Source organism: Biomphalaria glabrata, chromosome 16 (genome assembly GCF_947242115.1).
Source record: "Biomphalaria glabrata chromosome 16, xgBioGlab47.1, whole genome shotgun sequence".
NCBI lineage: Eukaryota > Metazoa > Mollusca > Gastropoda > Planorbidae > Biomphalaria > Biomphalaria glabrata.
The window spans coordinates 14,856,658-14,879,446 of NC_074726.1; the positions used below are offsets into that span (position 1 = coordinate 14,856,658).

Below are 22,789 nucleotides of genomic sequence, written 5' to 3' on the forward strand. Positions count from 1 at the left end.
ACATAACAATAAAACCTTCCATTTTAATAAGTAGTCGATAAGCTCAGTGGCTAACGCGTAGGCGTTTCTCAATAACAAGTTTACCACTGCTGCTGCCTGATAAAACCAAATATGAAAGTAATATACTGATTCATTACGAACTAAGATGTCAATGACATCTGAGGGTGATTTCAACTCTACATGCTTAACATAGTGTGTGCGTCCTCCATAGATTGACATGAAATCTTTCTCCTATACGCAAGAAATGTAAAAATTATCCAAAAATAAAATGATTTCTGTTACAGAGAGCAAACTCTGCAGAATCAATGGAATTAATTGTTAATTATTTATACACTTTTTTTCTTTTTTTAATTAAAGTGATTGGTTGTTGTTCTGGTCGCCTAGTGTTCTCGTAAACCATGGTCCTAAATAAATAGAGCTTTTTTTTTTACCTGTTTGTGGAACTATCGTCCTCGTGTAATTAACACTCCTATAACCACACAAGTATTTAATCCTCTAACAACACAAGTATTCAATACTAGATTTTAGCATTAGAATATCATGTCTGTATTTTAAATGCAGGTATACTGATTAATGCCATAGGGATAGGGATTCCTTTTTTTTTCACTTCAAAGTAAGCTTTGAACAAAAGAACCAGCTTCTATTGCGTGCTCACACATACACAAAGGGAACTTACTTCATAATCAAAGAAATAATAGAAAAGTCAACGACAAGCGTGGCTACTTCTGTCACTATCAAGTACATTTAATCCTTTCACTCCAAGCAAGTATTGATTGAATAATAAATATAATATACAGCTTTTTGTACCCAAACTGCAGAACGGGAGTCGAAAGAAATAAGATAATATCTTGCACAAGGAAAAAACAACAAGCAACTTTCTTGACACTGATTTCCCATAGTTTCAAGCTACACATAAGCTAGGCTCAACTTCTGAATAATTTATTGACCTAATGACTCATTCATACACAGAACAGGTTCAATACACCTATATCATTCTTGTAAATTTACATTTCCTAGTCAGCCTGTGCTTCGAATGAATAGGGGTACTTTAGTCTCTTTCTTTTCTTTAATGAACAAACAGACGAAGTCTTGTCACTAAGCAATGAACTCTTCCTAACTTCATGTCTAGAACTTTGGCATTTATATTTAGATGTACATAATATTTAATATACGGTTCAGTGACATAAAAAATGCCTTACCTCAATAGGAGTCAGGTTGTGCAGCCATTTAATATCCGGTGTGGGATTCCCCAGAACAGAGCACTGAAGAGTAGTTCTGCATCCGTACTTTACTAAGACGTCCCTCAAGAGAGAGGGGAAACTGGGTGGGCAAGACTGATGTTCCACGTTGGAAATTGAAGTTTGAACTTCCGATGGATGGTGACCCATGGATGGCGTCATAGAGGATGAAGCCAAGACCTCAACTTCCGCTGGGTCTTTCCCACTTGCTGAACTGTTTGCTGCTCCTTTAAAGTTCACCTTATTGTTGGAAGACTTCAAATCACCCAGCGACTTAACATTGCCCTCGGCCTTAAAGCTAGCTAAGTGCTTAGGATCTACGTCAGACTGGGGGATGAAATCTAATGGCTTGTCATTACCAACTGCAACTAAAGGAGGCTCTCCTTTCACTTTTGGCTTCCATACCTTGTCAGCTACATCATTGACAGGTGAGCTGATTTTCTTGCGAGATCCCTCGAGCTTTGTAACACCATCTGATGCTCTCTGCTTTGTGATATCCTCTACAAGCCTACTTTTGCTGACATTATTTGATGTTACCTCTTGGTCAATATCACCCAAAGGGGAAGATTCCAAGTCAGCTGTACGGATAATCACAGAATCTCTATTGATGAGGATGCTTTTGGAATTTTCAGGTAATGTCTTTGCAGAGGTGTAATCCGAGTGGAGGTCTTTCAATTTATCTTTTAACCTGGACTGAACCCTTCTCTCCTCTTTTCCAACAAATGACTCGGATGCATGAGCAGACTCCCTAAATGTATCAATCTGTGTAGACTCTCTGGATGTATCTGTGCTAGCAATGTCCACTCTTTCCCAATGTTTGCTGTCTCGGAATTTCGACCTAAATTCTTTCAGCCTGTCATAGGCTTGTGGACTTTCTAATTGCTCAGTTTCCTCAGACTGCCTTCCATTGAAATTTTTGTTTTGTGTTTGACCCTGATCAACATTTGTAATGACGAAATCTTTGTTGTTGTTGGCGGCCCGTCTTTCTCTCCTTTCTTTCAGAATTAAAGCGGGTGACATTTCATCTTCGTGGGTATGCCCGAGCCATGCAGATGTAGCTGTTTTATCAGGAAACCCATCAGTCACTACATCAACTAGAATTAGGTCTGAGGGATTGAGAGCTGGGTTGGATAAATCCAGAATCAGACCAGAGTCTTGACTACTGGTGGAGCCCAGCCGTGTCTCAGGTCTCTTATCCTTCGGCAAAGTAGATGTCTGTTCTACATTTTCTTCCTTAGATTCTTCTTTGGTGAAGGTTGAAGGCCTTGTTTCAATCACGTCTGTGAGATGGATCTGTTGCTTGTCTTTGAGCTCTCTGATCTTGTCCTTCCTGGAAGCATCTTGCACCTCAGCCTTATCACCCAAAGCCAAATAATGAATTGAATCATCATGAGCATGAGTAGGATAACCGGTGGCCAAGGATACGTCTGATGATGAGGAACTTACAGAGATAACAGAGTCCAAATCTTCAGTTGATGATCTTAAAGCTTCTGGATAATTTAAAGAGATTCCTGAGCTTTCAGAAGCAAAAATAGTGCTGGTATGTGTATTTATTGAATTCAGAGATTCTAAAGAGTTTCCTTCTTTGAAGCAAAAATCCTTTTCTAATGTACCAGCCTTAGCCAAACCAGTGTCTTTGAATATTGGGCTTTCATTTTGTATTTGCGGTTTTCTGGTTTCTCTTGCAACTATTTGGTTTATCTTAGTATCTGAGATGTCTTCTTTAAGTTCTTCTTTAGCTGGATCCACAATTACCTTCGCAGGCTTGGGAGCCACCGGAGGGCCTGTTTTAACTTTGGATTGTGGAGATGGAGTCTCTGAGATACTTGTCACACCAAACTGCTTCTCTGGTTTAATCACATCTCTAAATTTTTCATTCAGTTCACTCTCTTTTACAGAATTTGTCTTCACCCAAGAGGGCACTATAGAGTGGTCCATTTTTTCCTTTTCTTTTTTTATTTTTTCCTTTTCTTTTTTTAAGGCTTTTATTTTCTCATCAATATTTTTGTGTGTGGCATTTTTTATCCACTCAGGCTTTGTATTCACATGGGCAGATTCTTTCCTTGTAGACACTTTTGCTACTGAAATTTTCTTCGCTCTATCACCACCACTATTCTGGATCTTCTGCCAGTTGGGTTTACTTGTCTGTTCTAAATTTTCAAAAAGTTCTCGTTTGCTGGATACCTTTGATGAAGTAGAAGTGTCCAAATTGCCAATAGATTTGCTTAAACTGCGAGAATCTTTCAGAGAAGCTTGGTTTAACTTTGTTTCACTACGAGATACTAAAGGAGATGACTCTGTCTGTATTGAGTGTCTTTTACTTTCATGTCTATGGGAATATGTTTGTGGAGTATCTATAGGCTCTCCTCCATTGAGAATATTGCTATTGGACAAGGATTTCCCTATTTCCCCAAGCATTTTCTTTTCAGCAACCTTAGCCTGAATACTTGGCTCCTTAGTTACTGTTGTATCTTTCTTCAACTCCTTCTGCACACTCAGATCTTGACTAACATATCTGATATGAGCAAATTTGTTACTTCTGGATTCCAGACTTTGTTTTTCAGCATCATTAAGCTTGCTAGATCTTTTGGTTGCAAACGATTCCTTTGGCTGACTTGATCTTGTATCTCCCATGATACTTTTGGATACTCTGTAAGAGGAAGTTGGAATCTCTTCCATTCTTGATGGCGATGTCTTTTTATCCCTGAATGGTCTTTGATAGAGCCCCCTGTCCACTAAGTCGACATTACTTTTAGATTTGGACTTGGCACTCAGCAGATTTGAAGCTGTCTGAGATTTTTTCCAAGAGGATGAATCAGTTTTTGGAGCCACTGGCTTAAGTTTCACTTTAAACAAAGACTCTGTGGACTTGGACAAATTTTTGCTTGACCTTAAGTCAGTACTCTGAACATGCTTGGTTACAGCAGGTCTCAGCTGAACACACTGAAACTCTGGCTTCTCTTGAGGTTCATAAGAAGATGTTGATTTTGAAGAGGTTTTGAAACCAGACGACACCCTGGGTGATTTTTCTTCATTTGTGTATTTTGTCAAATCTTCAGACGTTCTAGCGAATCGAACCTGTGCTGAATTTTTGCTTACTTTCTTGTTTCTTAGAACTACAGAATTAGAGTTATCATCCTCCCATTTAGCATCATGTTCTTGTGATGCCTCTACCTCAGCTACTGTCAGCCCAGATGTTGTCATGCTAAAGTTTTCAGCAAATACATCATCATCATCATGGATTATTTCAGCAGTGCCCTTTGGTAATAGCTCTTTGTTCTCAGAAAGATGGTGTGGAGAAAGGTTTAAGCTAGACAAAGATTTGGAAGTAGATTTAGGCGTAAACTGTATATAACTGACCACTTTATTTGTTTCTTCTGGTTCTGGTTGCTCTAATTCACTTTGCAGTTCAAAGTTGAACTGTACACTGGTTGAAGATTGCACAAAATGTATGGGCCTTGACATTGTCACCTCAAATGATCTCTCTGTAGTTCTGGTTGAGCTTTTGTCATGGATTGGTTCAACAAATTGAACAGGAATTGCAGTGTATTGATCTACAGCATTAGTTGTGGCCTCTGTCTTGAGTTCTGAGGGAAGATTACAGAGCTGAGATATGTCACCCTGCACTTTGTCTGCCTCTTCATATAAGGCTGTCATTTTCTTAAGATGTGGTGTTTCTAAATGTATGTCTGAGTCAGATGAATATTCTTTATTAGAGACTAAATTGCTATTCCGTGAGTAAGTGTCACTACAAAGCTCTGGGCTTGAGTCTAAAAGACTATCCACAAAGCCCCTGTATCCAGCATCCTGCACATCTTGATCCGCTGAATACTTCCACTGAGATTTTCTAGAGAGTCCTGGTAATGTATTATACAAATTTCTATCTTCTGTCTCCAAGTCATTCATAAAACCACTTTCAACTTCAGAACTGTTACTGAATCTACTATCACTAGTCTTTAAAGTGACCTCCAGCAGTTCTAAATCGTCAATATTTAAACCAGACATCTCAGCTCTTGGGCTATCAACTTTATTCTTGAGTACATTTCTGAAATCTATCACCTCTGACCTTTTTAGATCAGCTGGAAAACTACTTTTGGTTTTGTCTGTGTTATTAGATTTGTGCAAAACTGATCTGAAGTCTGTTGGGTTGTCTACCTTTCTTTGTGTCTCCTGATTAACTCTAGACAAACTGTTCTCTTTCAATTTAGAATCTGGCATTTTGGAAATGTTTGAATACAAAGAAGGCACTTCTGTTGAAAGTTTAGCTTTGACAGTCTGGTTACTTTGAGGTGAATTAGATGAATGAACAGTTTTTGTTGGCACTGGGGAATGGTGATAAGTTGAAGATCTGTTGGTTGAACTGTTCTCCTTCAGACCATCTCCTTCATTAGACACAGCAGAAAATGATAAGACAGAAGTACTAGGATGTGCAGTATGGCTGGCCTCTAGCTTTGAATGTATTTCAGTTAGCCGACTTAGCCTAAAAATAAAAATATGTGTAAACTATATAAGTAACACTAAATTTTGAAGAAATAATTTTTGTTTCATAACTAAAATGTAAGTTAAGAACTTAAAGGCAATGTATTAAAATCTTTTTTTTTTTTTGGAGTTCACGTAAAACAGCTTTGACACAAAAACAAACTTTTTAAATAAGAATAAACCCAGATTTTTCTTTCTTGGTGAGCCAAAAAAGATTAAAAAATCATTTAGGGATTTACTGAAATTTTGGTTGTTTCTTTTGGTGGGGAAACACTTGTCTCTCTAAGATCTAAACATTATACATTTTTATTTCACTACCTCAGAAGTGATTATAAGTATTAAGGCACAAACATTTGAGACCCAAAGAAAAGTTTTGTTTAAAGGTGTATTTTTGAAGAAAACAATCATATCCAACTATACAATAACCTCATATAAGACTGATGTAGAAGGACATATTGGCAAATTTACGTCTGCACTCTTCCATGATCTTTGGACTCAAAGACATTGTCATATTTTATTGTGAGAGATTACCACTCCCTTTACCAAATAGAATTTGTGCAATAAGCTGCTTTTTGTTGATCACAGAAAAGGTTTTCAGTATTTTAAGGGGAGAGCATACACATTAATTCACTTAACAGAGTAGAAATTCTTATAAGTTGAAAAACAAAGTCTTCATATAAATAAATAAAATTCTTTGTTCAATCATCAAATTCTTTAATATAAAAAAATGTTCACAGCATTAAGAGTGCAAACAGAAAAAAAAAGAAATGTTTTATTGTTCCTAGCATAGAATTTGAACTGCATGATGGCTGCAAGTAGTATGTGTTTCAGACTGTCATCTGGTCTTCCAGTGTTTAAACCTTGCCCATCATTTGCTGCTATCTTGATAAGATGCAATAATCTTTATTTTGAGATTTGAACCTGAGGCCTCTAAGATCAGCAGTCAAGCCTTTAACCACTCAGCCACCATGCCCTTTAGAAAAGTCTGGACTTGTTCAAAATTAATTTTACTTACTTTTATTGTTGTGATAGTGATGAAAACAAGTTTCAAGGAATGTTAAAATGGTAGAACAAAATGATCTTGAAAACTTTAATTTTCTGACATTGAGATAAATTTGAAAATTGCTGAAGGCTAACCTGGCTTTCAAAGTCTCTGCTGTGCTGTTCTGTGCATTCTCTGATTTGACCTTCAAAACACAAACAGCTGATGCCTCCCCAACCATATTGTGCAGATGACAAATGTAATCTCCTTCATCTGACTGGTCAACATAATTGATGGTCAGTGTATGCTGGTCTTTGATCTGTGTCATCTAAGAGATTAAAAAAGGAATAAAAGTTAAAATTAACACTAAATATTAAAAAAAAATAATAATAACATAAAAGTTTAATTGTAAAACTTAAGAAGAATTTAAATTGTTTTTCAATGGGGACATAAAAATAATTAAAATTAGAAATAAATTTGTTTTTTTAAATGAGGAGATCTATATAATTAACAAATCTCAAATTATGCACAAGACATAATCCAATAACATTTTTTTTAGCTGGGGAAATCAACTGATGTGAGATCATTTTAATTATAAAATTAACTAATTGAAAAAAAAAAAAAGTTGTCATTCTAAACTGAGATGCTCAGCTGTAATACCTGTTGGAAAAGAATATTAATTAAAGTTAATATAATAACAGGTGTTTTGTTCACTGATTTTATGTTAAAAATCTAGTTACATTTATTGCAAAAGCAATAATTGAAGTGCAACTTTACACGCTGACATAAATTTTACCCAGGACATGGTAGAACTAATCAACATTTTGTTATTCTGACCATAAGATATATCTGTCACTAAATATTTGATGAAATAAGTTTTTTATTGTAAAATGGAAATGTAAATTTTACTCAAGAGTTTTTCAGAGATTACACCTCGCTTTAAATAAGTCTGAGTTCAGTCTAAGGGAATTATAATAAAGTAGCTACAAAGATAGAAGTGAACAGTAGTTTGTTAATAAGATTTACTGCCCTTTTAAAAGGTAAGGGGATTTTAAGAATATTCAGGAATTTTACATTTAGAAAAAAACAACAATAAATATAATTTTCATATACAGTCTATATATATAACTGTGAAAGTATATTGCATTTACCTTGTACTTTTGATTTGAGGACAGTGGGACTCCATTTTTTTCCCACACAACACTTGGCAGTGGGTGACCTTTGACTTGACATTTGAAAGTCACAGACTGTCCCTCGCAGGCGTTGCGGGTGATGGTGTGGGTGAGGAAGTCAGGGGCTTCAGGGTGCTCTACTTCTGCATGCATGATGAGGTGAAGGCAACACACAGATTAGTGAGCACACACAAACACACACACAAAAAAGCCATGCCTTCAATACTAATGAATATTTAGTGCAAACTTCTAAACTAAACTAACACCAAACAAGAGCTAGGACTTGGCGTAAGTGTTACATATAGGATCAATAGTGATGAAGTCATCATAAGAATGTTAGAATATGATATAAATGTGAAATAAAAATAATAAGTTGAGGGGGAAAAAAAAGAAATTTCCCTCAATACAAGTGTCATATGATTTTGTTGGTTTTTACTTAGTATTTGGGTTGTCAACGAAAACATTCAGATTATTAAAAAAACAAACTACTCACTACTAAAGAATAATGTCAAACATAAACAACGAAAAAAAGGAAATGAAGGAAGAAAAGGTTTCCATGTTTTATAATGTGTTACACACCAAAGGAAGAGGAAAACTTAAGGAAGGGGGATCGCTACAACTAATAGGAAAGGATGGGGAAGAAACTTGAACTAGCTTGAGACAGCTAGGGTTGGCCCCGACTGTAGAGGGCATTCACATCTGTAAAGTAGGGAAGATTGTATTACAGAGGTACCAACATGGAAGTCATTAACCAGTTTTGAAAAGATTTTTATCAATGTAAGCAACTAGCCTCATTGGTTATAAATATTTCAATTTTGTCTCCCTTGGATGGAACAGCATGGTTTCAAATGAAATCCATGTGATATTAACAAAATGAATAAATTAATGTTGGAAATATTTGTAACCATAAATTTCAATATATTAAATATTTAACATTGTAATATTTTTAACATGAATCAAATTAATTTCATGTTGAAAATGTGAAATGTCTATTAAAAAAAAAAAAAATTTCTTAAAAAAATGTGAAGCTTCAACAATTTAAAAAATATATTTATAAATATATAAATGAACAAATTTTTACAAACCATGAATGATATAAGAATTCAAAATTGAACAAATATATTTTGTTAGCTACTTAAGTTGTTTTGATATGATTAAAAATAGCTTAGACAACAGTAATGAAGAAACATCCTTCACTAATCGTAGAGATTATCTTATCTTTTTATGATTAACTTATTTGTTAGATAAATTTGAAAAATATAATTAGTCAACTCTAAAAAAAACTAATAAGCTATGAATAAGTTTTGAATTGAATCACAAAGAATACAGAAGCAAAGGATTATGCACAAGCATAAGGCAGTGAAAAAAAATATTTAGGCTAAAATTAAAGATTGCAGAAATGGATGCAATAAATGAGTACATGTCTATAGATAACATATGCACATGCATATTGGTAGCAGTTTTCAACCTTCAGATACATGCTGAACACTTTAAAGTTTTTTAGACTGTGTTGTAAATTACCACTGAACAATGTTCATTTGGGACACTACATGTTATCCTGGAATTTCTAGATGTTTCTAATAAACTGATCTAAATTTAAATTTAGTTGGTGTTTTTTTAGCGGCCCCCGTAAGGGGAAAAAGCCGCTATTAGGTTTGTGCAAAATGTCCGTCTGTCCGTCTGTCACACTCAGATCTCGAAAACTAGAAGAGATATGAAAAATATTATTTCATCATTAAATCCGGCTTGAAAAGTTTAGGTGCAACGGCTACTTTTGGATTTCTAAAAGCAAACCGTTTAATTTATAAAATTAATTATGCAAGCGATTTTTTCATAAAAATACACCAATTCTAAAACAATTACGTAAATGTAAGGGAGGCAATGTTACAATATGCTAACAAAGATGGAAAATTTTTGTGTATTTTCAGTATCACTAAGTCAAATATATTTTTAAAATGTACAGGAAATGTTTACAACAAATACAAATAATAGTTAAAGACGTTTTTTCTGGTCAACTAGCTGCTAAAATTAAAAGAAAACATTTCTGTTTGTTTATAAAGGCTAATAATGCACTTTGTATGTAAATATCACGCACATTTTTTTAAATGGACTTTTTATGCAGCGATTTTCGTGCAGTAGCGTAACGTCGCAACATGATCAGGTGCTAAACCAATTCCTTAAACTTTTTTTAAAAATCAGATTTTATTTATTTTTTGTTTAGTGCCCCCATCCGAATAAAAGAAGCTTATTTTTGTGCGTTTTGTCTGTTGGTCGGTCTGTCCGTCACGATTAGATTTAAAAAACTAGAACTCTAAAAGCTATTGAAAATCTGATTTACCCTTTAATGTTCCTCCCATAACATCTCAATAGTTTTAAGTATCTAAAATTGATTGTTCCGGATTTTTTTGTGCAAAACTAATCAACGCCAACAAATGTTTGTTTGCTCTTCTAACTTATATTACATTCCATTTCCATGCTTAAACGTTGCAAAAACACATTATCAATAATATGTTGTTCCGTTTTTTATGTAAATAGCATATTAATGCTAAATCATAATCTCTATACTGACTTATATTTCATTAAGTGTAAAAATGTTCCGGATATTGTTTTATAAAACATGAATTATGCCTAATGATTGTTTGAAATCGCATAAGGCTTTTAAAAAAAGTAATTTACTAGAATTGATTACTGAAAATTACTTTTTTAGACATTTAATTTTCTTGTAAAACATAACATAGAAGTTTTGTAATCGATAAAGAAAGTTCCGGATTTTGTTTCTTACAAATCGTCGCCAGAAATTTCCGAATTTATTTAAAAATCTACTAACGCCAAATAATTGTTTGAACTCCCTCTTCTAATTAATAAACAAATAATCTTCTCATTTACGAAATAATGTTTTTACGTATTTTTATGAAAAATATTTTAACTCACTACTCTCTTACAGTACATTTAACTTTCTACCTAAAACATTAAAAAATCTAATTATCGTTAATATTATGTTCCGATTTTTAAGGAAAACAGAATCCAAACACCAAAGTAAGGTATGAAAATCTCTCCACGTGGCTGTAGTACATCTAATTTTTATACGAGACCATCCAAAAAATTTAATTAACGGTATTACATTTATCTGAAATTCTCTTTTTCTTTTACTATTTATACAAACATCCGGAACAATTTATTATATAAAATTTTCAATTGTGTTCATACCTAAAAATTATTGCGATGTTTTGAAACGTAAAATAAAGGTTAATCAATTTTTAATAACTTTTAGTTGTTTTTTTTATATCAAGATAACGGACAGACCGACTGACAGACAAAACGCAAAAACAATGTGGCTTTGATCCTTTTTAAATAATATCTATTAGAACTCAGTGCGCCAATGTCTATGAACCCTCGTTAAATATCTCGTGTAAATAAAGACATTTTTTTTTATGGTACCGGTACTAGCCTATTGTGAGGTAATGGAATTTTTTTTCTTTGACGTCATATGAATGGACTCTTTAAATGTAATGTTAAAAGAACGCACTCGGTGCACCAATGTCTATTAACCCTCGAAAAAATTGCTTGTATTAATGAAAACATATTTTAGTCTAACTAAGCCGTGTGACGTAGTGTTTTTTTTTCCTTTGACGTCACATGGAATGAATTCTTTAAATGAAATGCTAAAAGAACGCACTCGGTGCACCAATGTCTATGAACACTCGAGAAATGGCTCGTGTTGATAAAGGTGATTTTTAGTCTAGCTAGGCCTTGTGACGTAGTGTTTTTTTTTCCTTTGACGTCATATGGAATGAATTCTTTAAATGAAATGCTAAAAGAACGCACTCGGTGCACCAATGTCTATGAACACTCGATAAAACGCTCGTAATGATGAAGGCGATTTTTATTCTAGCTAGGCCGTGTGACGTAGTGTTTTTTTTTTCCCTCTGACGTCATATGGAATGAATTCTTTAAATGAAATGCTTAAAGAACGCACTCGGTGCACCAAAGTCTATGAACACTCGATAAATGGCTCTTATAGATGAAGGCGATTTTTAGTCTAGCTAGGCCGTGTGACGTAGTGTTTTTTTTTTCCCTCTGACGTTATATGGAATTAATTCTTCAAATGAAATGAAAAAAGAACTCGGTATAGTAATGTTTATTAAGCCTCATTATGTGACTCGCGTTTAAAAAAGGAATGATATCTTGATTTAGATCTAATCTAGATTTTTTAAACTAGATCTAGATTTTTATTACAGTATATCTAGATCTGGATTTATATTCTAATTAAAATTATTTTAGAGTCTAGATCTAGAATTTCTAGATCTAGTTTAGACTAAAATAGACTAGATTAAGATGTAGAATTTCAATTTCTAAACTTAAAGTGTAAAAAAAAAGTGTAGATTTTCATTTCCAAACGTTTTGATCAATATTGTAATGTTTTAATATACTAAAACTAATCTACTATTTTTTTATTAAATTTAATTTTAAATTTACGGCAAATGAATCTTTGAAACATTATTACTTTTGACCATCGGATGGCTGCCTGGTCGTGCGGTTTGCGCGCTGGACTGTCGTTCAGATTTATGGATGGCCCAGGGTTCAAACCCTGCCCGCTCCCATCCCCCGTCGTCCTGCGGGAGGTTTGGACTAGGAAGTAATTATCTTCAACTCTGAAGGAACATCCGAAACGTGTAAAACATTTTACATCAAAATTAAATCACCTCTTGAATATTATTTGCGAATATGCAGATCCGACAGGGATCCGACTTCGACGGGGGCCGCCTCTGAGTTTGTGTAACACAAACTCTCTTTGTAATCTTGTTTTTTATTAAAAAGCTTATATCAACTCACTCTGTCTGTCTGTCTAGTAAAATGTTTGAACAGTAGTGTTTTTTTTATTTCCCATTTTCGGATTAAAACTTTGCACAATTATTCAATGAACCTGACAAGATACAAATCAATCAAAAAATTAAACATTTAGTTAATAAATTGTTGTTGATTAATTATTTTCTTTGATATTGAAATAAGGGGAATAAATGCTACTTAATGAGATGTGGATGTATATATGGATTTAATCCCCTTATTAAGTTGTTTTTTTTCCCCACTTCCCTTTCTTGGATACAGTTAAAATTTCGCATAATTATTCATAGCTGATGACAATTTAGTACTAGTTAATTTTTTTATATAACAGAAAGGGAGCTAAACCCTGTAATTATCTGATAAATGGCAGTAATTAGCAGTTCTTTCCTTTAGATAAGATTTGTTTTCTTTTTTCTATTGTTTGTTTGGTTATACAAAGATTTTGTTAATTATTTACATCATGCAGTATAACAATGGCACATTTTTAAAGAAGTGGTCTCATGTGTCATATGGTTGAAAACTACTAGTGTATATGTATAGTCTTGACCCTCTGCTAAAAGTTTTCTTTAGGGTACATGGATTGGAACCATGATCAAGATTTCTGTAACTCCACATTAGCAAAAACTTGATGGGATATAGTAAAAAGTAGTAAAATTCCCCTTTAAGACCTTGTGGTCTATAGGGCAGATTATGTAAAGGTCATCTGTTTCTGTGGCCTATGGTTAACAAGGGTGTTATGTGGCCAGCACAATGACCAACCGCCTTTACTTTTCCCCAACTAATGTCAGGTACCCATTGGAGCTGGGTGGACTCAGAGGCGCCCTAAGATCCCAAAATTAAAAATCCCAGTCTTCTCTAGGTGGGAGAATGATGGGATGTAAAACACCACAAAAAAAAAGAAAAAAAAACTTGGAACCATGTCTCTTGTCATGGTGGATAATTTTCAACCCAATCCCCCCCAACATGTCCCCAAAGCAGTGCTTCTCAAACTTTTACTAGTCATGCCAAAACTAAAATGTGAGAGACTTTCAAGGCAGTAGAACAAAATATGTTTGTATTGGGGGTCTTCATAAAATCATCCTTCATAAAATCATAAGCTATATGTATTGTTGTGGGCCTCTAGTGTTCATGCAAAAGAAGTCAATAAAATGATAGTCAGAAAATTACCTTCTTGATATTAAAAAAAATAGTTGTAGACTCTGGAAACATGTTTGCAAAAGACATATTGAAATGTCTTCTTTAAAGGAGCTTTTTAATGGATCTAGTTCTAGGTTCCTCTTGGGAAAACAAAATGAAAGGCCCTACTTGTAAAATGAAATGATGTCATAATTTAATTTATTAAACATTGGTAATAATGTAATTTTTTATAGTTTTATAACTACAATGCAAATAAAAAAGTTTTTTAGCCCATCACAAAAAAAAAGACTTTCAATTCTTTTTTAAAAATATAGCCCCCCTTTAAGGAGGACTAAATCCCCACAGTTTGAGAAGCACCATCCTAAAGAAAACTTTACAGAGAGTGCAAACAATAAATCAATAAAATACTTAAAAGTGAAGCAAAAGAAAAGCACTAGAAAGAAATATACCTCTGACATCTACCAAACAAAAGGTGTCTGTATCACCCCAGTCATTATAAGCTTCGCAAACATACTCCCCTGAGCTTTCTGCCATGATGCAAGGCACTGTGAGAGTGTGAACACAGCCAAGGGAGGCAAGCAAGAAACCAGGGCTATCAGGAGTAATCTCTACATTGTTGTGAAACCAGAAAACTTCTATTGGTGGACAACCTGTTTTTTAATATGTAGCGGTGAAAGCCAACACACAAAATACAAAATAAAAAATGCTACCTATGCTATCAGACTGAAAAGCTACATTAAGAGATTAAGGATATTTGAATACAACTTTTCAAGCAGATATATGTGTATAGATATATTTATATAGATAGATATGTTAAGTATTGTAATTGCTGTAGCTCCTATATCTAGAAGATATAGTATTATTAAATATTGTCAAGCAAATAAGAATTAAATTACTAAAAGCATAGAATTCTAATTAGTTGTAAATCAAGTTGTTCCACCTTACAGGTAAAAAAGACAATTTTTAAAAACCATAACTATTATTCCACAAATGAAAATGTGTTATTATTTGCAGCTGTTCTTCCTTATGCTAAACTAATGCCCATTTTTTTTTAATGTGAAATGTTGTTTGTATTTATTATACCACATATTTAATATAATTTTTATCTTTTTTTTTTTTATTTGGTTTCAATTACATGATTGCAAAAATTGACTATTGGTTTAAAAAAAACACTTTTATCTAGATATTCATTTAAATAAAAACTAAAAATATATTTGATAAAATCAAGTTTTGTAATTGTTAATCTTTTTTTTGTCAGTTTGCAATTATATAATAGGCAATGTTGTTGTTGTTTTGTATCAAAGTAAGAATACTATTAGAGTACAGTAACAAAAAATAAAAACTGTAAAACAAATTAGAGAATGCAGTTTTTGAACGTGGGTGTTAGTCAAAGGCAAACCTGCTAAGGTTTAGTTGGGTATTATTAGTTAACACTAGGTGGGTGTCTATGAATCTAACCAAAGAAACATTGTTTATAAACTGGCTAACCTTTGACCTCTACTTGCAGCTCCATTCTGTCCCCTTCCTGTACTTCCTGATCTTGAAGTTCTCTAAGAAACACTGGAGGCTCCATGTCTTCTTCAGGATCACCTGAAATATAGGACATTGAATATAGGACATTGAATACAGAACATTGAATATAGGACATTGAATATAGGACATTGAATACAGAACATTGAATACAGAACATTGAATATAGGAAATTGAATTTAGGACATTGAATACAGAACATTGAATACAGAACATTGAATATATGACATTGAATACAGAACATTGAATACAGAACATTGAATATAGGACATTGAATATAGAACATTGAATACTGAACATTGAATACAGAACATTGAATATAGGACATTGAATATAGGACATTGAATACAGAACATTGAATATAGGACATTGAATATAGAACATTGAATATAGGACATTCATTTATTTATTCTATGCAGCTCAAAGAGCAGAGCAGGTCATCATCATAGGGGAATGGAGCACAAGTCAATGACTTAAGTCATCTTGTACTACTCTTTCAGCACAAAGGGATTGCACACAAAAACAACAAAAGCCAGAAAAAAAAACAGATGATGAAATAAAAATTGGTATGGTCAGTCCTTTATGTTTCCTAAATGCATCAGAAAACCAAGGCATAGCCTGGCTAGACATTTTATCAAATGAGTAGTTAGAATGTTATCACATTACATGAAGTAAATTTCACCATAGTTTCTTGATTTAAAACATATTTAGAAATGTCACCGTTATGACCGATTTTACTTCAAACATTTTTTAAAATGTCAAAAGTAAAAAAAAAAACTATGTGAATTTTTTCAAGGACTTCAGTATATGAAGGTATATAGTGACCATCACATAGATCAACGGTCTGGCCTAACATTAGTAAGAGGAAAAATTAAAAGTAAAACCTGCTAAAATATTTTTTTTAATTTATGAATTTTCATTTCCACCACTAAAGCAGATTTTAAAATGATATGGTATTTACTTGCTTTATTTCCTAAATTCTGACAATTAAAGAAAAAAAAATCTTAAAAATAATCACAATTTATTTCCTAAACCTACTTGAGACTGAAACAAGGCATGAAGTTTCTAACTGCCCATTAGCTCCAGACATGATACACTTCAAATGTCCTGCATCAGCAGCCCTTATGTCCTTAAATGTGAGACTGGTTCTTTGTCCTTCATGGGTCAGTTTGATATGAAATCCAGAGACAATTTCTTTATCATTATGAAACCATTTGACAGTTGGCTTGGTCAGATCTGTATGAAACAAAATATCAAACGAAATAATCTTTCTGTAAAATACAAAACTTTATGTTTCCATGTTCCACCCACTAAATTTTTAGCACTGCGATTAATGCAGCCAATGCTTACAGCTGAAAAAAAAAAAAAAAAAAAAAAAAAAATTTTCAAATAAAATATATCATCTTAGTCTTGAGATTTCCTATTGTATTAAATATGGTACAAAGAATACTATTATGAGTTCTGAAATAAACTAAATTCATATATGTGGTATATTAATTTACTAACTCAACTGTACCAATACTCTAAAGGTTTAGTGTACTATTCTTATCAACAGCTATCTTTGGACAAAGAAAAAAAGATTGCTAAACAAATTTGAATAAGCCTCTTTTTGAAAATACAACAGCCTTTTGTTACTTTAATGGAGAAAAAAAAAAGATATTTAAATATATTATTGTATAGAACATAGATTTGTTCCAGGCTGGTCTCTCAAACTTTCAGAATTGACAATTGCAAAAGGAACTTTAAAATAAAATAAAATGACCATTGGTCATTAATTTGTTTTTCTTATATATATAAAAATCATGAAACAATCTTAATTTTATGTAGATTTTTGTTTTCAATGGTTTTTCTTGTTGATACCTTTAGCAATGCATGTGAATGTGACTCCAACATCTCCAAGATGAACTGTGCTGTCAGTCAAGGGTTGATCCCACTCAGGTCCAGATTTAGATAATAATTTGGGTTTGACTGAAAGAAAAAATCAATCATACTTAAAACTAATTTGGTTTCAATGCACTAAAAAGGATAATCAGTGTTTTAAGCAGATATTTTTGTAACAAATATTTTATAGACATATATTATATCACTTTGTTATTATTTATTTACATAAAATTTTGCCCTTATAATAATATTTGATTAAGATAACAAATAATAACACAATGTTAACAAATTGCTACAAGACAGTTTTGGAGAAAGACAATTGAGAAATCTTGTGTGGTGCCCCAGGTTCCTACAGACTAATGGATAGGTGAAGGTGAGTTTTGTTCATAAATTAAACTCAAGACATAAATATATTTGTTGTTGTTAATTGAAAATACCTATCTTAGCAACACTTGTTATGTGATACCATCCAGAATCAGTTGATAACTAAGAATTGTTTTCTGAACTATCTTATTTTTTTTTTATAACATGCTACAAGATCTAAACTAGATCTGGCATGATAATGAAAAACTCAAAATGTTGACATAACTGTAAATAATATTTAGATCTAAGTATCATCTAATAGGACAACAAACCAAAGACTTCTAATTCCGCTGAAGCTTGATCTGATCCAGCAGAATTGATCACTGTAACTGTGTACACGCCGGTGTCGTCTGCAACGACTTGAACTACTTCCAGGTAATGAAAACCGTCAGATTCATAAACCTGAAAAGAAACAGGAATTTTAATATCGTAAAAGTGTTTCATGAGTGCATACAAGAACGACCACCTAGTAAACAAAACAGAGCAAATAACGCAGTGAGGGTGCACCACAAGTTAATGAAAGTGACTGGATATGTAATTAGATTGTATGTTGTTGTTATTGTTGAAACTAAAAATAAGATTAAGCATTGTTCTTTTCATTTTGTTGTATTATACAATTAAGATAATTGTGTATTTTGTGTATAATGTGTACATGTTTGCTGCAACAAAACGTAATCTTATATAATGATATCTAAAATACACTAGATCTGCTCTGCCTGTGTCTACTGCAGCCTACAGCAGTGTGAAAGGCATATTACCAGTCCAAATACTACAAGTGTATGGTGATCACAGACAAAATTTACACATTCCAACGTACCAAAAATTATTTCGATACTTCTATACAAAGCCGACCTTGCATTTAATAATAATAAAATTATTTTGTCCTTCGAATCATCTTAAACTACAAATGACTGAAATGAACTAAACAACTTAAATACTTGTTAATCCACAACTAAAATACGTGTAAATCTACAACTTAAATACTTGTTAATCTACAACTTAAATACTTGTTAATCTACAACTTAAATACTTGTTAATCTACAACTTAAATACGTGTTTATCTACAACTAAAATACTTGTTAATCTACAACTAAAATACGTGTTAATCTACAACTTAAATACTTGTTAATCTACAACTTAAATACTTGTTAATCTATAACTAAAATACGTGTTAATCTACAACTAAAATACTTGTTAATCTAGAAATGAAATTTTAAAAAGACATAATGACCGACACAAAAACTACACAGGACTTCAGAAATGTGGGTGCGGTGGCTCTGTGGGAAACTTACCAGACCATTCCACCAATAGAAAGCTCAAAAAGCTTTGCCTACAACTTTTTACAACTCACCATTGATAAAACAGACTCTTCACTCGTGAAAGTTTAATATTTCTCACGCCTATGAATGAAGCATTAATCCAATGAAAACAAACCTCTGGGACGACTAACGAAAAGATGCCTAGCCTACATAGGAGAACATTATTAAAGATCAACGGTTCTCACATCTGGAAGTATTGGTTGAAATAGGAAAAGAAATGTGCATGTTACATTTTTGGTCCACTTTTTAGCCATTTGTATTGGAGTCATTGGTAGCTATTATTTAAGTAGTTTTCGTTGAAACTTAAAAGTTTAATGTAGAAACGGTGATGTGGTTGATCGAGGGTTAACCGAGTTCGAGGATACCAGATAAACACGTCACACACTTGGCTTGGAGCAGAAAACTTAAAAGTGTCGACACGATGCACTTCAGAAATGACTGTTTTTAGCTTTTAAACCGCTTTGACCCATTTACACACACCACTACTTGGCACGACGAGTGTTTTTTATTAAAAAACAATGCAACAATTAAAACTATAGAGTTTAATCTTTAAGCATTATTTTAAAATATGAAATGAAATAACAAATACTGTAATAATCTGAATAAGCTCAACGTAAAGAAACTTAAGCAAAGCAAACAAGCTAAGTGGTTCAACATGAACAATGAAATGAACTTTTAAAATGCATTGAACAATGCAACATGGGGGCACTATTAATTGTTTTAATCTCCTCAATACGAAGTTTAAAAGTAAACAGAAGCAATCACGAAGGGGAAAGACTCCACATTGTGATGACCATACAACACACTCCCCAATTTGATACAGCAAGAGGCCAACTTTATTTATTTACCCAACGGACGGCTTACTCCAAGATTTTATTTCATTGTGTTACGGTCCATGGGATCGGCACTCGTTACAGATTCATCCGGCATAATGGCGTCGTTGTTAATGAAATTGAAGCTAGTTGCCAGAACGAAGAAAAGGAGAAAGGAAACAAAGAAGACAAGATGATGAGATTTAAAACATTTAAACGAATTGGAAAGTGAAATAATGATACGAATAAAAAAAAAAAGGTTTTTAAAATGAGATAAAAATTGAGAATGACTAGAAGAGACAGATTCAAAGCTGTCTCGAATGTAATGATTTACTTTTCATCTTCCTCACTAGTGTCCACTTGTCCTTCGTTACCCTTTCGCTAGCTCCTCACTGAAACAATCGCTAGATCCTCGCTAACTCCTCACTCAAACACCTTCACTCAAACACTCGCTAACTCCTCACTCAAACACCTTCACTCAAACACTCGCTAGCTCCTCACTCAAACACCTTCACTCAAACACTCGCTAACTCCTCACTCAAACACTCGCTAACTCCTCACTCAAACACTCGCTAACTCCTCACTCAAACACTCGCTAACTCCTCACTCAAACACTCGCTAACTCCTCACTCAAACACTCGCTAACTCCTCACTCAAACACCTTCACTCAAACACTCGCTAACTCCTCACTCAAACACCTTCACTCAAACACTCGCTAACTCCTCACTCAAACACTCGCTAACTCCTCACTCAAACACTAACTAGCTCCTCACTCAAACAATCGCTAACTCGTCACTCAAACACTAGCTAGCTCCTCACTCAAACACTCGCTAACTCCGCACTCAAACACTCGCTAATTCCTCACCCAAACACTAGCTAGCTCCTCACTCAAACACTAGCTAGCTCCTCACTCAAACACTAGCTAGCTCCTCACTCAAACACTCGCTAGCTCCTCACTCAAACACTAGCTAGCTCCTCACTCAAACACTCGCTAGCTCCTCACTCAAACACTAGCTAGCTCCTCACTCAAACACTAGCTAGCTCCTCACTCAAACACTAGCTAGCTCCTCACTCAAACACTAGCTAGCTCCTAACTCAAACACTCGCTAACTCCGCACTCAAACACTCGCTAATTCCTCACCCAAACACTAGCTAGCTCCTCACTCAAACACTAGCTAGCTCCTCACTCAAACACTAGCTAGCTCCTCACTCAAACACTCGCTAACTCCTGACTCAAACACTTTCTAGCTCCTAACTTAAACACTTTCTAGCTCCTCACTCAAACACTCGCTAACTCCTCACTCAAACACTCGCTAACTCCTGACTCAAACACTAACTAGCTCCTCACTCAAACACTAGCTAGCTCCTCACTCAAACACTAGCTAACTCCTCACTCAAACACTTTCTAGCTCCTCACTCAAACACTCGCTAACTCCTCACTCAAACACTCGCTAACTCCTCACTCAAACACTAACTAGCTCCTCACTCAAACACTAGCTAACTCCTCACTGAAACACTCGCTAGCTCTTTACTCAAACACTCACAAACCCTTCACTCAAACACTTTCTAGCTCCTAACTTAAACACTTTCTAGTTCCTCACTGAAACACTCGCTAGCTCCTCACTCAAACACTCGCTAACTCCTCACTCAAACACTAGCTAGCTCCTCACTCAAACACTAGCTAGCTCCTCACTCAAACACTAGCTAACTCCTCACTCAAACACTTTCTAGCTCCTCACTCAAACACTCGCTAACTCCTCACTCAAACACTCGCTAACTCCTCACTCAAACACTAGCTAGCTCCTCACTCAAACACTAGCTAACTCCTCACTCAAACACTTTCTAGCTCCTCACTCAAACACTCGCTAACTCCTCACTCAAACACTCGCTAACTCCTCACTCAAACACTAGCTAGCTCCTCACTCAAACACTAGCTAACTCCTCACTGAAACACTCGCTAGCTCTTTACTCAAACACTCACAAACCCTTCACTCAAACACTTTCTAGCTCCTAACTTAAACACTTTCTAACTCCTCACTTAAACACTCGCTAGCTCCTCACTCAAACACTCGCTAACTCCTCACTCAAACACTAGCTAGCTCCTCACTCAAACACTAGCTAACTCCTCACTCAAACACTAGCTAGCTCCTCACTCAAACACTAGCTAACTCCTCACTGAAACACTCGCTAGCTCCTCACTCAAACACTCGCTAACTCCTCACTCAAACACTAACTAGCTCCTCACTCAAACACTAGCTAGCTCCTCACTCAAACACTAGCTAACTCCTCACTCAAACACTTTCTAGCTCCTCACTCAAACACTCGCTAACTCCTCACTCAAACACTCGCTAACTCCTCACTCAAACACTCGCTAACTCCTTACTCAAACACTCGCTAACTCCTCACTCAAACACTAGCTAACTCCTCACTCAAACACTAGCTAGCTCCTCACTCAAACACTAGCTAGCTCCTCACTCAAACACTCGCTAGCTCCTCACTCAAACACTCGCTAGCTCCGCACTCAAACACTCGCTAGCTCCGCACTCAAACACTCGCTAGCTCCGCACTCAAACACTCGCTAGCTCCTCACTCAAACACTCGCTAACTCCTCACTCAAACACTCGCTAGCTCCGCACTCAAACACTCGCTAGCTCCGCACTCAAACACTCGCTAGCTCCGCACTCAAACACTCGCTAGCTCCTCACTCAAACACTAGCTAGCTCCTCACTCAAACACTCGCTAGCTCCGCACTCAAACACTCGCTAACTCCTCACTCAAACACTCGCTAACTCCTCACTCAAACACTAGCTAGCTCCTCACTCAAACACTCGCTAGCTCCTCACTCAAACACTAGCTAGCTCCGCACTCAAACACTAGCTAGCTCCGCACTCAAACACTCGCTAGCTCCTCACTCAAACACTCGCTAACTCCTCACTCAAACACTCGCTAACTCCTCACTCAAACACTCGCTAGCTCCTCACTCAAACACTAGCTAGCTCCTCACTCAAACACTCGCTAGCTCCTCACTCAAACA

At 34.8% G+C, this 22,789-nt stretch overlaps 1 protein-coding gene across 28 annotated transcripts in view; it reads right to left on the reverse strand.

Moving 5' to 3' along the window:
* Positions 1 to 22,789, reverse strand: part of LOC106078342 (titin-like) — a 533,611-nt gene that overhangs the window by 37,471 nt on the left and 473,351 nt on the right. For 25 of the 28 annotated variants that reach the window (XM_056014734.1, XM_056014739.1, XM_056014738.1 and 22 more), the window contains 8 exons: positions 17,897 to 18,026; positions 17,241 to 17,348; positions 16,419 to 16,616; positions 15,339 to 15,440; positions 14,300 to 14,500; positions 7,851 to 8,014; positions 6,855 to 7,027; positions 1,200 to 5,718 (listed from right to left, as the gene is read on the reverse strand). In XM_056014734.1, the coding sequence (XP_055870709.1) occupies positions 1,200 to 5,718; positions 6,855 to 7,027; positions 7,851 to 8,014; positions 14,300 to 14,500; positions 15,339 to 15,440; positions 16,419 to 16,616; positions 17,241 to 17,348; positions 17,897 to 18,026 (5,595 nt within the window). The other 3 variants (XM_056014731.1, XM_056014742.1, XM_056014743.1) reach the window with 3 other exon arrangements.